The 17,084-nt window shown below is 41.7% G+C and overlaps 1 protein-coding gene and 1 non-coding gene across 14 annotated transcripts in view; one reads left to right on the top strand and one right to left on the bottom strand.

The window, feature by feature from the left end:
• The window catches only part of BPTF (bromodomain PHD finger transcription factor), a 148,046-nt gene that overhangs the window by 115,914 nt on the left and 15,048 nt on the right, over positions 1-17,084 (top strand). For 8 of the 13 annotated variants that reach the window (XM_042915788.1, XM_042915785.1, XM_042915784.1 and 5 more), the window contains 8 exons: positions 256-478; positions 1,157-2,073; positions 3,665-3,747; positions 4,061-4,286; positions 10,771-11,099; positions 13,959-14,132; positions 14,881-15,073; positions 15,908-15,992. In XM_042915788.1, the coding sequence (XP_042771722.1) occupies positions 256-478; positions 1,157-2,073; positions 3,665-3,747; positions 4,061-4,286; positions 10,771-11,099; positions 13,959-14,132; positions 14,881-15,073; positions 15,908-15,992 (2,230 nt within the window). The remainder of the gene's footprint in view (positions 1-255; positions 479-1,156; positions 2,074-3,664; positions 3,748-4,060; positions 4,287-10,770; positions 11,100-13,958; positions 14,133-14,880; positions 15,074-15,907; positions 15,993-17,084) is intronic. The other 5 variants (XM_042915787.1, XM_042915783.1, XM_042915790.1 and 2 more) reach the window with 4 other exon arrangements.
• TRNAK-CUU lies at positions 9,181-9,253 on the bottom strand. The gene has a single exon. It is a non-coding gene; the product is annotated as a tRNA-Lys (tRNA).

The following is a 17,084-nucleotide window of genomic DNA, read 5'->3' as shown; positions in this document are numbered from 1 at the left end:
AGATACCTGGCTGTCCATTTGGACAGCTTGGACTGGAACTCTGGGTCGTTAGTTCATATTTTCTCCATTGAACAACATCAGTCTTTCCAAATAAACATTCTTACTTCAGCTTATCTGAATTCCTTTCGATGCCGTTCTCTAGAGCTTCAGATACGTAGTTTCATTACGTTAAAAGGCTCTTTCCAACGTAAAAGTGGTATACTTAAAGGCTGACGCTTTGAACACTGTTTACCTGTTGCCCTTTGTTCTCCACAGGGCGGCAATCAAGGTTTGACGGTAGTGATTCAAGGACAAGGTCAAACGACTGGACAGCTGCAGCTGATACCTCAAGGGGTGACTATACTTCCGGGCCCAGGACAGCAGCTGATGCAAGCTGCCATGCCAAACGGTACTGTCCAGCGGTTCCTCTTCACACCTTTGGCCACAACAGCCACAGCGGTCAGCAGCACCACCACCACCGTTTCCACTACGGCAGCAGGTAGAACTTGGGGGTATCAGAAGTGCCGCTTGTCGCTGCACAAGTTGCTGGGCTAGTAGAGGGAAAGGAGGCCCGGTGTTTATCTTTGGGAAGATCATGCCTGAAGCCAGTGAGCTTAAGAGCCGTCCGGTCCACCTCACAACATCTCTTGTTCCTACAGGTTCCCTGTCACCTCCGTCACCCCGTAAAAAATACAGAAAATTGGGGCGGGGGGTCAAAAACAGTGGGTATCATGGTAACTGTGCCCACACTTGCTTCTTGGCCAGCCTTGTGGGCACCACTGGAGTCACGGTGCCTCGGGGGCACCAATGGATTACGCAGGTAATGTCGGGGAAGGTTGATGTATCCAGCTCATGGCCCGCGCTTGGCTGCAGGTCCAGAACCACTGTGTTAGCCTCCCACTGCCGGCTGCCCTCACCACGCCCCAGGAAAACAATGAGGGTTTAACGTCAGCCTGTCCCAGAAGTCCTGGCTGATTTCTAGAGACAGGGCCTGGCTCCCCGGTTAGGAGAGTCCTAACTCAGATGTGTCTCTGGAGTGTCTCTGGAATGTCTAAGGTGTCAGTCTTCTATACTGAAATTCAGAATTCGCACCTTTAGGCAATCCCCTGCAGATTCTTCTTTAACCAAGGTTCTGTGTCGTAGAGTCATAGAAACATTTGGTCTTTCTTTTTCACAGGTACAGGTGAACAAAGACAGAGTAAATTATCACCCCCGACACAGGTGCCACAAGCCAAAACCTTGCCACCAGCTCAGTCATCAAGTGTGAGTCCTCCAGAAGCCCAGCCACAGACTGCTCAGCCTTCAGCTCAGCCCCAGCCCCAAACCCAGCCCCCGTCCCCAGCTCAGCCTGAAGTGCAGACTCAGCCTGAAGCTCAGACCCCAACAACTGTTGCATCCCATGTCCCTCCTGAAGCACAACCCGCCCAAGCACAGTCATCCAAACCCCAAGCCGCAGTACAGTGTCAGCCTCAAAGTAATGTCCAAGGACAGTCTCCTGCTCGCGTCCAAAGTCCACCACAGACTCGAATACGTCCATCGACTCCATCCCAAGTGTCTCCCGGACAGCAATCCCAGGTTCAGACTACAACCTCACAACCGATTCCAATTCAACCACATACATCTCTTCAGACACCTTCCCAGGGCCAGCCACAATCACAACCCCAGGTACAGTCTCCAACTCAAACTCTTTCATCAGGACAGACGTTAAACCAAGTTACTGTTTCATCCCCATCCCGTCCTCAGCTACAGATACAGCAGCCGCAGCCCCAAGTCATTGCTGTGCCCCAGCTGCAACAACAAGTCCAGGTTCTCTCTCAGATCCAGTCGCAGGTTGTGGCTCAGATTCAGGCTCAGCAAGGTGGTGTGCCCCAGCAAATCAAACTCCAGTTACCTGTTCAAATTCAGCAAAGCAGTCCTGTGCAGACTCACCACATTCAGAATGTGGTTACAGTGCAGGCAGCCAGTGTGCAAGAGCAGTTGCAAAGGGTTCAGCAACTCAGGGATCAGCAGCAAAAGAAGAAGCAGCAGCAGATAGAAATTAAGCGGGAACACACTCTCCAAGCTTCTAATCAAAGTGAAATCATTCAGAAACAGGTAAAGTTATTAAGTAAAAGCAGCATGTTCAGTAGCTTGAATGATTGTGCTGTGCAGTAGACCTAGCGTTGGTTGTGTCAGGTTTCCTACAGGAGGCAAAAGTCATTGACGGTTCTATTTAGAAAGCAGCACTGGATTGACGAAAAAATACTGAATGACTGCCATGGCTTGGAACTCTTCTTGGATGTGACAATCAGTGCTTATTAGAAAAACTGCCTGTGCTGGGGGAGAACTAAGATGGGAAGGATGGAGTTAGGAGTTTCCGCACCATTGATCTAGGACTTGAAGGTCAACTAAGCTTACAGCCGCTCAGGCATCAGGAGCGCTCTGAAGTTACTTGCAGTCGTCACTCCTTAGTTTGCGTGAGGGACACATTACAGACCATTGAAACTCATTTGCGTTTCTAACCACACCTTTGTTAGAGGTGGAGATTCTTCTGTTCCATAGCTCAAATAAAAAGTGGCATCCTACAATAGCGTCTTAGTGAAGTAAGGCAATTTAGAGGAGTTGGCATTGCTCTACTTAAAATGAAGTCACGTGTACAAGATCCTGAAGCATTGCTGAGGGAAACTTTCTTTGCGTCAACAGCGTGCACCACTCGGCATTAGTCAGGAGGTTGAGTGTGGCTTTCCAGTGTTCCCAAGTCATGAGACCTGCGTTCAGTTCCTGGGTCTCCCATTCACAGTCCACGACACTGTCCTCTCTGCCCTGAGCTCCGTATCCTCCTTAATACTCCCTCTCTTGACAGCCACGTGAGATTATTGTAACGATTAAATGAGGTCATGTGTATAGAAACACTTCGCATTTTATTTTTTATTGGGATATGTTTGACATACAGCAGTGTATACATTTAAGGTGTACAACACGTTGATTTGGTACGCGGATATTTGGACCATGAGTGCCATTGTAGCGGCAGTCAGCACCTCTGTCACGCCGTATGAGCGACGTTCCTTTGCAGTGGTTGGATTAATTGAGATCTTGTCTCCTAGCACGTTTGATGATTCTAATGCAACGTCGTTAGAAGTACTTTTTAAACAACAAAGGGATTTTAAAGGCGTGTGGTAGTAGTCTTATAAATCGATGTCCTATGTATGTTCAAATGCATTATTACCCAGCGTTTAGTACCGTGTAGTCTGTAAACTTAGAATTACTACGATATCTGTCTTTATCCTAATCTCTGTGCAAAGTGGGACGGGGAGGAGAAATTAATACCTAGGAAGAGAGCATAATGGTAACAAAAATGGCTGTTGCAGAGTGATAGCTGGGTTAAAATTACAGCTTCTATTCCTTTTTTCGTGTCAAACAAGTGAGTTAATTTTTTCATGCCTCAGAATCTCATTTATAAGATTATCCCTTTCGGTGTTGTTACGAGGAATAATTGAGGTAACGTCAGGTGCTTACGTAGCACAGTGCCCAGTACACGGTAAGCACTCAGGCCATATTGCAGCTCTAATTCTGTTTATGTTCTGACATAAAACTCTTACGGTTTTCTTTGGAAAACATACATGTGCTCAGATTTCTGCTGTTAATCTGTATACCAACATGTAGTCATTATAAAATATGCACTTTGGGATTTTGTTCTGTCCTGAAGGTGGTGATGAAGCATAATGCTGTAATAGAACATTTAAAGCAGAAAAAGACCATGACTCCAGCTGAAAGAGAAGAGAATCAAAGGTAGGAAGACATGTTTATAACCCAGCAACACAGGGTCTCATTGTACGTCGGCCTTTCCTCTTTAGCATGTACACGGACAGGACGTCTGAGTTTAAGTTTTTTTGTTGGTTTGTTTTGGTTTTTTATCTTGCCTGAAGTTCATTAAAGGTGGATACTTGGCAATACTGGGTGCTCGAAACTGGTCTGAATCACTCTTTGAAGCTTTCCGGTCACAGAAAGTTTGTGTATCAACCGTAGAGACATAGAAAAATGATGTCTTGAGCTTTTCAGAATGACATGCCCAGCATTACATGGATTGTGTATTTCTCTCCAGAATGATTGTCTGTAACCAGGTGATGAAGTATATTTTGGATAAGATAGATAAAGAAGAAAAACAGGCAGCAAAAAAACGGAAGCGCGAAGAGAGTGTGGAACAGAAACGTAGCAAGCAGAATGCCACCAAGCTCTCCGCGCTGCTCTTCAAACACAAAGAACAACTCAAAGCGGAAATACTAAAAAAGAGAGCGCTCCTGGACAAAGACCTACAAATTCAAGTGCAGGTAAGAAGGGATTTCCTTTCCTTCCATGGCCAGTGTTGAGCATGTCATTATATTCTTTTTTTTTTTTTCCCTTGCCTCTTTGGTTACGCTTTACATTTCAGCTAGTTTCTAGAACTTAACATTTTTGTGCATAAACTAAAAGCAGTGGGACACATGTCTTTTCAAACACGACAGAGCTTTTATATCTGAAGGCATCTAGGAATCTCTCAAGTAACCACTCTAAGAGAGGTCAGTCTATTGATTTAAAGAAAAACATTGTGAGCACCTCCTTGGGGATAGCGTTTATTCTCTATGACATAGTCTCGCCAAAAGTTATCAGAAGCCAAGTTTCATGAGAAAGGTAGACCAAGAACTACAAAACAATGTCGGAAGAATGAAAAATAAAGAGTGCCCATTAAATAAGCGGCATCTGGGTGGCTTAGTCAGTTAAGCATCCAACAATGGGTTTTGGCTCGGGTCGTGATCCCATGGTTCATGGGTTCAAGCCCCACATTGGGCTCTGCGCTGATAGTGTGGAACCTGTTTGGGATTCTCTCTCTCTCTCTCTCTCTCTCTCTCTCAAAATAAATAAATAAACAAACAAACAAACAAACAAACAAACTTAAAAAAAAAAAAAGGAGAAGAAGAAGAGCACCCGTTAAATAAGACCCCATATTTTCTTGTCTTGTAACTGATCCTGTAGGCATTGGTAACCCTCTGCTTGCTTGGGGGGGTTATTTAAAAATGAAAGAAGACATCTATTCATGCATATTTGAACAGCTTCTTAGAAGTAGGCTATCTAAAGCATACCTAAATGTGCCTTGTATATTTTAAAAAGATGAGAAGTACTTTTTTTTTTAAATTGATCAGCCCAGCAACCAATGGTTCCACAACTCTGAGACATTAAGAGACCTTCCCACTAAAGTCAAAAACCAGGTGACAGTGCCGAAAACCACCATTATTATTTATTACCTCCGGAAATTTCTAGATAGTGTATTAAGTCAAGAAAAAAAAGAAGGTAAAATGTTTATTGTATATGATACAATATTATATTATATTATATTATATTGTGTATATAATATCATAATGTATAATATTATATCAACAGCCCCACCCTAAATTTTATGAGAGGATTCAGTGAGGTAGTCACTCACTCACTAGATAAATGTCGAGACTACAACCGTTGTCAAAGGGCAATAAACAAAAGCCAATTCTTAGTAGCAAATATTCCCTCTCACCTTAAATTAAGGCACATCTCATAGCAGGGGCACCTGGGTGGCTCAGTCGGTTAAGCGTCCAACTTCGGCTCAGGTCATGATCTTGCAGTTCATAGGTTTGAGCCCTACATCGGGCTCTGTGCCAACAGCTCAGAGCCTGGAGCCTGCTTCAGATTCTGTGTCTCCCTTCCTCTCTGCCCCTCCCCTTCTCACTCTCTCTCTCTCTCTCTCTCTCTCTCAAAAATAAATAAACATTTAAAAAAATTTTTTTGTGTGTGAGATGCATTTCAGGGCCCCTGGGTGACTCAGTTGGTTAAGCATCCGACTCTTGGTTTCAGCTCAGATCATGATCTCACGGTTTGTGAGTTCGAGCTGCATTGGGCTCCATTCTGTCAGTGTGGAGCCTGCTTGGGATTCTGTCTCTCTCTTTCTCTCTGATTCTCTCTCACTTGTGCGTGCTCTCTCTCTCAAAATAAATGAGTAAATTTTAAGTTTTAAGTAGGGAGGGTTTTTTTTTTAAAGATACGTTTCAGATCAAAAATTTTAATGTAAAAAAGGAAACCACAAAAATAATAGAAGAAAACAGGCCTGTCATCTTTGTAATCTTGGAGTGGGGAAAACCACTCTCACGCATTACAGATCTCAAATGCTTTAAAGGAAAAAGACAGATTTGAAGACAGAAAAAAAATTTTTTGTTGGAATAAAGAAAATACAATGAACAATATTGAAAAACAGATAGCAAACGAAAAAAACATTTTATGATATTTATGACAGAATTAGTATTTCTAAAATTTAAAGAGCTCTTTAAGTCAGTAAGAAAAAGGAGAACATAAAAACAGAAAAAGATGAACATTAGTTAACTAGATGAGGGGAAATCCTGTCACTGCAATGTATACTGTAAATATATCTTATAGTTTTATCAGGGATACCTCAATAAAGCAGAAATTAAAACAAAGAAACACTCTAATAATGTGTGAGACACACAATTTTCAAATTAAAAAATGCCAAACACCAATAAATATACAAAAAGATAGTCAACCTAAATACCAAGGAATGAAATGAAAAGACTGTCGTTTTAGAGAAAATATGTATTTCTAGAGAACATTGCATCAGTGTATGAAAATTCTTTAAAATGTGGATATTCTGATCCATTATTTCACTTCTAGAAATTCTTCTAAGAAACAATTAGGCAAGATCTGTAAGCAAGGACATAATGAATGATGATGATAATAATAATAATAATAATAATAATAATAATAATAATAATAAAAGTTTGGAATCATCCTGAAATCCACATAGTAATCGGATTTCTCAACAGAAGGACTTTAGGCCCTTTCCATAGGTCAGTTTTTTTTACACACTGTAAGAACCCAAGCATTTACTAAATGATAGGATCACCTTCAACCCAAAAAATGACCTTGCCCCTCCACCTACATTCTCAAATACTCTCTAGAGGTACCTCAGTTGGGAACCACTGGATTCAATGCATTTGGGTGTCCACACAATGGGCTGCCATTTTAACAAAATGGTGACTGCAGAATTGGTACTTTTTGTCTTTAATTCCTTGGGGAAAATTCTCCATGAGAAAAGTTTGAGTGAAAAATTCAGCTTGTGGAATAGGATATAAATGTGACTTATCCATTCAATTCATGCAGCTGGTATTTAACATCTAATGTGTGTCATATGCTATTCCTACTCCATCTTCTGCACAGAATGGGGATTTATTTATCATCTGTATTCTTTACATATAAATAAATAAATTGGACGTGTACAGTCAGATGTCTTTGAAAACAATTAGCTTGGCCAACAAATGAAAATAATCTAAGTCAGGGATTCTGGGTGGCTCAGTCAGTTGGGCGTCCAACTCTTGATTTTGGCTCAGGTTATGATCTCACAGTTCGTGAGTTTCACCCTGTCTCAGGCTCCACTCTCTATCCCTCTCTCTGTGCCCCTCCCCCATTCGTGTTCTCTCTCTCTCTCTCTCTCTCTCTCTCAAAAATAAGTAAACATTAAAAAATTCTGTAAGTTGGGGCACCTGGGTGGCTCAGTCAGTTAAGCATCCGACTTTGGCTCTGGTCATGATCTCATGATCCATGAGTTCGAGCCCTGCGTCACGCTCTGTGCTGACAGCTCAGAGCCTGGAGCCTCCTTTGGATTCTGTGTCTCTCTCTCTCTCTCTCTCTCTCTCTCTGTTCCTCCCCCACTTGCACTCTTTTTCTCTCTCAAAAATAAACAAACATTAAAAAAATTTAAAGTCATTGCACCCCCCAGAGATGGCTGTTGTTAAATAATTTCAGAATATAACTTACATTATTTTTAATGTATGTATCCATATGTAAACTCAGTTTATACCAAAACAGAATCACACTAGAGACAACACATACGGAATATGTCTCTACTCATTACAGTGTGCAGCCATTTAAAAAACAGCGCTTCTGTAAATATCCTATTATACAGGATGGTGTTCTTAACCGTATATTACATAATCTTTATTATACTTAAAAAAATTTTTGTTAATGTTTATTCATTTTTGAGAGACACAAAGAGACAGAGCGCAAGTGGAGGTGGGGCAGAGAGAGAGAAGGAGACGCAGAATCCGAAGCAGGCTCCAGGCTCTGAGCTGCCAGCACAGAGCTCAATGCGGGGCTCAAACCCATGAATCATGGGGTCGTGACCTGAGCTGAAGTCAGATGCTTAACCAACTGAGCCACCCAGGCGCCCTGTTTATATCTTTATTCTTGTATGATTTCTGCTTGTCTGTCTTTTTTGTTAAATAGGCTGTTTTTTAGAGTTTGAAATTTACAGAAAAATTATGCAGGAAAGTTCTTGTGTACTCACCCCCCTTCAAAACACACACACACACACACACACACACACACACACACACACACACACACGTTCATTATTAACATCTTGTATCAGTGTGGCCATTTGTTACAGTTGATGAGCCAGGTTGCTATTAACTAAAGTCCACGGTTTACATTGTTTCACTCTTTGTGTTACACAGTCCTGGGAGTTTGACAAATGTGTAATGTCAAACCCAAGTTACAGACAGAATAGTTCCACTGCCCTAAAAATGTCCTGTGTTCCACCTTTTTATCTTTCCTCCAACCCTCTCTGCTTCTCTTATTGATAAAGTAATTTCTTACCATTTCTTAATAGAAATTAAACCTTCATTTAGCTCTTTGAACATCTCAAACCTACATATTATGAAGTTTTTGGTCAAATTGTTCTATAAAATTGATTTCATTTGGAATCAATTCAGATTCAGTTATTGACTTTGCCTTTTTTCACATCACATGTTTTCATTTGATTTGCATTTGGCATTTAAGTGAGAGGAGTTCTGTTTCCTCCCTGGAAGCCCAGTGTAAGAGCAGCCAGACCCACATCAAGCAGGGAGCCTGTTCTCGTGACCCCACCCCCACCCCCCCATGCAGCATGTTGAGTCCCTTTCTCCCTGCAGAGACCGGTTGTTGTTGGGCCACCTCCTCCTACCTCTGAACCTGGAGTCCACCGGGCCTGCAGGTTTAGCCCCATTCAGTATTGTGTTTCCATTTCATAGAGACATTTATTTTACTCGAACATGGCTCTGTCTTTTCGATTTTTCTCTGTCTTATAGTTTACTGTCATTGGTGTGTTCTTGAAGGGGGGTCGAGCGTATACCCAACGTACCATCTGTGGGTTTTTTAAGTGATCTCTGCCTAATGTGAGGTTTGAACTCATGACCCTGAGATCAAGAGTCTCATGCTCTACCAAATGAGCCAGCCAGGCACCCCACCCCATCAAACCACCTTGATCATCTTGATTTTACTAAAATCCATTTCGCTACGTTATAAACGCATCATATTAATTAGGAAAATGACACTCAAGGTTTAGACCTTTTACATTGAGAAGGGCTGCTGAATAGTCACTCAGCTTACCTTCTCACTTACCGGACCATCTAGATGCTAAATAGAGAAAATAAGATTCATTAAACCAGGACCGTTCAGGTTTATTTGTTAGAATTTTTGTGATGTTTGCAGGGCGCCTGGCTGGCTCAGTCATTGGAACATGCGACTTTTGATCCCAGGGTCATAAGTTCGAGCCGCATGTTGGGTGTAGAAATTACTGTAAAAAAATTTTTTATTGTGATATTCAAAAGATCTTACCATGCTTAACAGTCGGTTAAGCATCTGACTCTCGATTTCAGCTCAGGTCATGATCTCATAGTTGATGAGTTCGAGCTGCACATCAGGCTCTGTGCTGACAGCATGGAGCCTGCTTCGGATTCTCTCTCTCCCTGTCTCTCTGCCCTTCCCCTGCTCGTGCTCTCTATCTCAAAATAAATAATAAACAAATTTAAAAAAATAAAAGCTTGGTCATAGCAGTGATTGATTTACACCAGGTTTGTTCATGGATGCCAATGCCAATGGCCTTTTCTAGAGAAATAATCATCATTTCTAAGAATAAGTTGTAGCACTAGGTAACACGTGTATCTGTAAAGTATTTCACGTGAAGAGAAGTAAGGGTTTTACTTTATATCAGAGTGTGTGTTGATAAGATAGCTCTTCCTGCGTTTTTAAATTCTAGACCTAGGAGCCTAATAAATTAGACAAATCTGTCTCTCATTCAACTTGTGGCTGGTCAGGCCAAATTTTAAGAATCGTGTTCAGTTTATAAGGACACAGACGGGGGCGCCTGGGTGGCTCAGTTGAGCGTCCGACTTCGGCTCAGGTCACGATCTCACGGTCTGTGAGTTCGAACCCCGCGTCGGGCTCTGTGCCGACAGCTCGGAGCCCGGAGCCTGTTTTGAATTCTGTGTCTCCCTCTCTGACCCTCCCCCGTTCACGCCCTGTCTCTCCCTGTCTCAAAAAAATAAATAAACGTTGAAAAGAAATTTTTATAAGGACACAGACGGTGAACCGCCAGAAGAAAGCAGCTAGCTAGTGGGTGAAGACACTTGTAACCCCATTCTGAGCAACAACAGAAATAACCAGGGCACAAAAAGAGCAAGCCCGGGGCACGTTGTTTTCAGCACTGGATCATCTTGCTGCAGGTGTCCTTTGAAGATACTGGCAGATCTCGAGTCGTTCCGTAATCTTCGCTTTATACTTCTCGTTGTTTTGACTGGGTTCAGGGTATAGTGAGGATGACACTCAAATTACAGACCCCCTCACACGAGGCTGACCTCGGAGCCACTCCAACAAGGGGAGGGGAGGTGAGAAGAGAGGTAACGCAGAGTCCTCTGGCCGAGTCCGACATGAACGTGCGTTCGATGACAGCTTTGTATTGTCTTTAATTGACAACAGGAAGAGCTCAAGAGAGACCTGAGGATTAAGAAAGAAAAAGACATGGTGCAGGCCACAGCGGTAGCGGCTCCCTCCCCCGCAGCGCCGCCTGCGCCTCCGGCCCCTCCGCCGTCACCCCCGCCTCCGCCTCCCCCACAGCACACGGGCCCCCTGGCCACGGCCACGGCCACGGCCATGCTGCCTGCCGCTTCCCAGAAGAGGAAGCGAGAAGAGGAAAGAGACTCGAGCTCCAAGTCCAAGAAGAAGAAAATGATCTCTACTACCTCAAAGGAAACTAAGAAGGACACAAAGCTTTACTGTATCTGTAAAACGCCTTACGATGAATCGAAGTGAGTACCTCTTTTTTGAGCTTTCGTTTATTTTCTTAAAAGCTTAGCTGTTAAAGTGAAGTTGTGTTAAAGTTGTGAAGAAAAGGAGTGTATTGGTAGCCATGTCAATGAAAGTAGCTGGAAGTAGGGACAATAATGTTTTCTCTGTGGTCTTGCATCTGATGTTCTTAAACATGACACTGGAAAAGTAAAACTTCTGTATTTTACGTGTTCATGATCCATGTTTGTTCTTCATCATATTCTTTTCTGTCAAAAACAAGCTTTCTGTTGCTCTTTTGCTTTCTCCTCTTCTCTCTGGATTAACTCCAAACCGATCAGTAATGCTGTCGGGAGAAGGAGGTGTGTTATTATCGCTGCCCAAAGTTGAGAGCATCCTTTCTGGAATCTGTTCACAACCTTATGATAACATCACATCTTAGAGACTATCTGAATATGAACGGTGTACAAGGTTTCAAGTTCGAGTAGTTTTGGTTTTTTATTGTTTAATTTTAAGCAATTCTGTGGTTTTTGTATTGGGATACTGAAACTTAATATTATTTTTGTCAAAGTTCCCACTTTCTTCCTGGGGACAAAAGCCAGAAAAATACTAGGAGTGTTTTCACTCAGTCCTTAATAATGACCCTCAAAAATGTGACAATAAGCATGGCAGCTGGAAGCTTTTTTTGACTGTTGTGACTTGTATTTGATGATATAGATACAAGATTTTAGAAACACTAATCCATTAATGCAGTTTCATTTGTTATCCTTATCATTCAACCCATTGTCCAGCTTTCCTTTTGAGCATTTAAACGTAGGCCAGCTTTTTAAAGCCAAGATTAACTACGATATTTTTTGCAGGACCAAAATGTTTGATCATGCTAAAAATATACGATTCTTTAGAAGTAGCAATGCTGAATATCTACCTTAAGTGGATGCCTAACCAATTTACAGAATAAAATTGTGATCTCTTCAGTGAGGTTTTAAGTTACAACATTGGAGCTGCCTTAGTGCTTGCTATTTAAAATTATAACGTGCAAGTTCTAGGTCACACCGTTTTGTTGGTAGATTTAGCTATGTGGTGAATTAGACACGTCAGCTTAGGCATCTTCCCTTTTCATTGTCTCTCTTGGAAATTATATATAATGTGAAAGGTGGAGCCCTATTAACTGATTTTTCCCCCTTAGTTCTAATATAAGTTGCCTCCCTTTAAGCAAAATAATAATGATTTACAGAATAAAGCAGAACATGATTTACTTTCTTTACACAAAGATCTGTGTATGGAACTTACTTAAGTAATTAGACAAACGTGGCTTATTTAAAATATTCACATCACAGAAATTCATTTCGCACACCATCATTTTTGTCATACTTCAGTTGCATGAAGTATGTGCTCCTTCTACTGAGATTGCCTCGTTATTTTGTGGATAGTTCATATTTTTAGTTGGGTGTTATTAAAATATCAGTATACCGGGTTCATTCACTCCCTGTTCTAGTTGGGATGAGTTGCTGTGTTTTAGGAGTATTTTATAATCTCTTGTAGCAAACTAGGTTGGTTTGGGGAGCCAGTGAGAATGCCTAAAACTTGAAATTCAAGTCCTGAGCTTACTTCCAGAACACATAGCCCACCATCTCCTGAAGGCAACATACAAAACACCTGGAAGGCCCAACCCCCACCTGTGGCAGCAAAAATCCTGGAGGAGTCTTAATTCAAAAGAAAAAAATTAATGGGAGTAGGATGAACTACACAACCATACGCTACTCCTTTACGTTCGTTTGGAAGGTTAGTTTGAAGTTTGAGGACTGCTTCGTTGCTCCCGGGGAATCCGCCAAGAAATACTTTGGCGGAACCGTGTCAGCAAGGCCGGTCCGGGTCCTTATGATTCACGCGAATTCCTGCTATGATTTTTACATGGCGTTCCTACACAGCTCCTGTCAACGCTTTTAAATGCACTCTGTGTTTACCATAGAGATGCTTTTCATTCGTTCCATCCTTTGGGGCCTTCTGTTACACAAGCCCGGAGGCCTGACTGAATGCCATTCCCCTCAGTCACACACTCCGACACCCCCACCGTGCCAAGTACTGTGGAACCTCTTGCTTTTTGGATACCTATCCTGTATCACTGTCCACGCCGGGTACCCCCTGTTTTGAATCGAAGCAGTTCCTTACCAGTTAGTTAACCTGGTCACTCTCCACACTGTCACATACGTTACATTAACTGAAAAACTGGCCCACGTCATAATCTGTTACCATTGGGTAAAATTCCAGTGTTTCTTGAGAAAACTTAGTAGAAAGTGAGTCACTACATGTACCTTTCTTAGTTGTCTTCTTCATGCCATATTTTGACCATGTATCTTTTGCACCTGGCTGACCTGCATGTTCCTCGTAGTGTAACTTCTACTTGGTGTTTGCGCTTTGCTTCGTTTTCAAATTTAAATCGTGAGATACATTTTCAAACCTATCTAAGAAATAGCCCTGAATTTGAAATGGCTTCTGTGGCATAGGTTTGACAGATGTAAGTCTTTGATTCTTCGGCTTTGGTTTTTGTGCCTGTTACAGTTTTACACACATTCATTAAGAGGGAGACATTACCATCAGTGTGTTGTTTATTTTTTCCAATTCCAGTATGTTTTTAAAGACCCATATTTCACCAAACAGTGTATTTGTTGAAATTGATGTGAGTGATTTTATGTTTCCACACTTGATACAGTGTCAGATGCTGTAGTTTGCCAGGGGTAGAATGGTTGGATTCAGGATGTTTAGCTGACTCATTGCAGAAAGTTATCCTGTAAGAAAGTGAATCAGGACAGGGAAGACAGGTTTAAGTATCATGCAGCTCAAAATGACAATTACATTGTCATTTTCATTGTGAATACTTTTAGGTTCTATATTGGCTGTGATCTTTGTACTAACTGGTATCATGGAGAATGTGTTGGCATCACAGAAAAGGAGGCTAAGAAAATGGATGTGTACATCTGTAATGATTGTAAACGGGCACAAGAGGGCAGCAGTGAGGAATTGTACTGTATCTGCAGAACACCTTATGATGAGTCACAGTGAGTTCTGATAAGAGCATCATATTTAATAATTTAGGAAGCCAAATTGCTCTGACTGGTTACTTATTTATTTTAATAAAAAGCAAGGTATTTTTCTGCATATATTATACACTTACATTACAAATTCCTTTCCGGTTTTTTTTCTCTTTTTCTCTCTTTACCTCCCCTTCAAAATTTGTGTTGCTTCATAGCGAATGTTTGAGATGCATTGGGAAAAAATACGGTTTAATGGTAGACTTGATTCTTCAATATGTAACAGAAATGAATGAGATGAAAACAGCCTGCCTTGTTTGGATTTTATCAGTGTTTGAAATGGTGCATTATTGTAGGTTAGAAAAAAACACTAATTTGGGTAAAAGCTCTGAGACTCTGTTATTAGCTTACAGGATTTTGAGCTCCCAGTTGGGTGGCCAGTATCAGCTTCCCATTTGATATGGTACTAGTTGAAAGATTTTCGGCTTTATTTTGTTTTGAGCTTTAAAGTCAATCAAATGCTTTACGTTTTTCTTCATATTCTCCAATATTACACAGCGTTCTTAATAAGCTTTTAGTGCTTTGTTAACATCAGAAGTACTAAATTAACACATTTGAATGTCAATCTTCAGAAGTATTAAAACAATTGTGATACTAAAACTATTTTATACCCAGAGTTAGAGTCTTTTCAGGTGCATGTTTTACTTTTTAAGGTAGATGTAAGTAATGTGATCCCATCTGTTTTGAACTCACATTTCCATTTCGGATCTTGCAGATTTTATATTGGCTGTGATCGGTGTCAGAACTGGTACCATGGGCGCTGCGTGGGCATCTTGCAGAGTGAGGCAGAGCTCATTGACGAGTATGTCTGTCCACAGTGCCAGTCCACCGAGGATGCCATGACAGTGCTCACGCCGCTAACGGAGAAAGATTACGAGGGCTTGAAAAGGGTGCTGCGTTCTTTACAGGTAAGAAGACGCCGTGTGTGCGTTGTCTGCCGCTGAAATCAGCCAGCGTTGACTCTGGAGCCATTTCTGGGGTTTGAACCTTCCAGTCTCAGAATCTGTGATCGTTTACTGACCTCCAGCCAGTCTAGTGAGGTACTCCAGACTTCAGTCCTTCACATGCCGATATCACGAGCAGGTTAACCGTATCCACACATTAGCTCGAATGGTGTCTACCTGACACTCGTATTTAAAACGACTCACTTTTTTAACCTGAATGTAATTTTTAAAGAAAAGTTTTCCTCACTACCATAGATTGAAAAACAGTTCGATTCGATTCTAGCGAGGGGGCACCTGGCTGGCTCAGTTGAAAGAGCGTACGACTCTTGACCTTGGGGTTGTGCGTTCGAGCCCTGCATTAGGTGTAGAGATTACTTAAAAATAAAATCTTAAGAAAAAAAGAACTAAAAAGAGGACAGTGGTCTCAGTATGGGGGTGAAGTTATTTATTAGCGTGTCTGACACCTCATTCGTCCGCAATGGTGACTGTTCCACCCCAGTTTTACAGGTAGCAGGTTGTCATGTAGGAATGAGAGGACAGACTTCTTGTCTTCTAAGCTAGTGCCCCAGCCCCACAGTTGAGGTCCTCAGACCAACCCTTTGAGAACCGTTAATACAGAGTATGCTCACCCGAGATGATTTGTAAGTAGGGCAAAACTCTACTCACGTTTACATTATAAATAATCTCATCTATCAGGTTGAAAACTGACTTTTGGGGCTTAAGGGTTGATTGATAAAGCAATTCAAATGGGAAACTTCAATGACCTGACAATAATGATGTTCTCTCCTCCCATCACAGGCCCATAAGATGGCCTGGCCTTTCCTTGAGCCAGTGGATCCTAATGATGCACCAGATTATTACGGTGTGATTAAGGAACCTATGGGTAGGTACTTGAGTTGAATATGGAGTTTTTTCAGAAGTCTCCGCAGATATCTGTCACGCGTGATACGTCGTGACGATACGTTGAGCAAGGCTGGTGGAAGAATAAATTGGTGTGGTAACTTGTGGGATGTACTAGGAGTGTGTATTAAGTTTAAATCTGCATTCCCTTGGACCCAGCAATTTCATTTATTAGGATTTACGTGGGCACAAGTATGTTGTTCACCACAGTACCGTTGTCAATCCCAGAAATACCAGAAATGACATCAGTGGCCGTCATAGAGGAAAAGCTGAATCAGTGATATGGAAGCAGAGCATCCTACAGCCATATAAAAGATGAGTGAAATCAGTGAGCGAGTCAGGGTCTGAGTCTCTTATCGCTCCCTGTTACCTCTTCCTCATCTTTTCCTGAAGGAAAGCAAATTTGATGGGCCTGCGGTAGAGATCCAAGAGCATACATCCTCATTTCCCAGGAAAATAAATGGTAACAAGTAACAGTCACAAGTGATTGTATTGAGACGAACAGCCTCAGGTGGTTACATTCAAAGTAGTTTATCTGCAGATGAAATTATAAAAATTAAAATGTACGTCAAAGCTTCCAAAATTGCCAGAGAGAAAAGCAGCTCCAGCTGACCATCTTCTAAATGAGAAGGATTTTATTGTATATTTTCAAGTTGCTAAGAGAATTATCTGAGCAGTTCTCATCACGAGGGGAAAAAAAAAAAACTTTTTTACTATATGCGGTTGGTGATAGATGTTAATTAAACTTACTGGGCAATCACTTTGCAGTACCTACGTATAATCAGATAATTATGTTGTACACCGAAAACTGATACAGCGTCATATGTCAGTTGTATTTCAGTTTCAAGAAACGGGAAGGGTTTGTGTTTGATGACTAGTTCAAAGAGGGGAAACCCTGAAGGGGAGGTAGGCGTGAGGGCTTAGCTAAAACGGTCTGAAAAGGCAGCTAAACGGTCTGGTGTTGAAGGTAGAAGACGCTACTCCCTGTACATATTTTACATCTCTGTAATCTCTTTTGAGAAATATCTAGGGATATTTATTTAGATGATAGATAACTCTGCTTTTTTTAAAGTTA

The sequence above is a fragment of the Panthera leo genome, chromosome E1, assembly GCF_018350215.1.
Source record: "Panthera leo isolate Ple1 chromosome E1, P.leo_Ple1_pat1.1, whole genome shotgun sequence".
NCBI classification, from domain to species: domain Eukaryota; kingdom Metazoa; phylum Chordata; class Mammalia; order Carnivora; family Felidae; genus Panthera; species Panthera leo.
The sequence above is the reverse complement of the archived record's forward strand: the minus strand, read 5'-3'. Positions and strand labels throughout refer to the sequence as shown.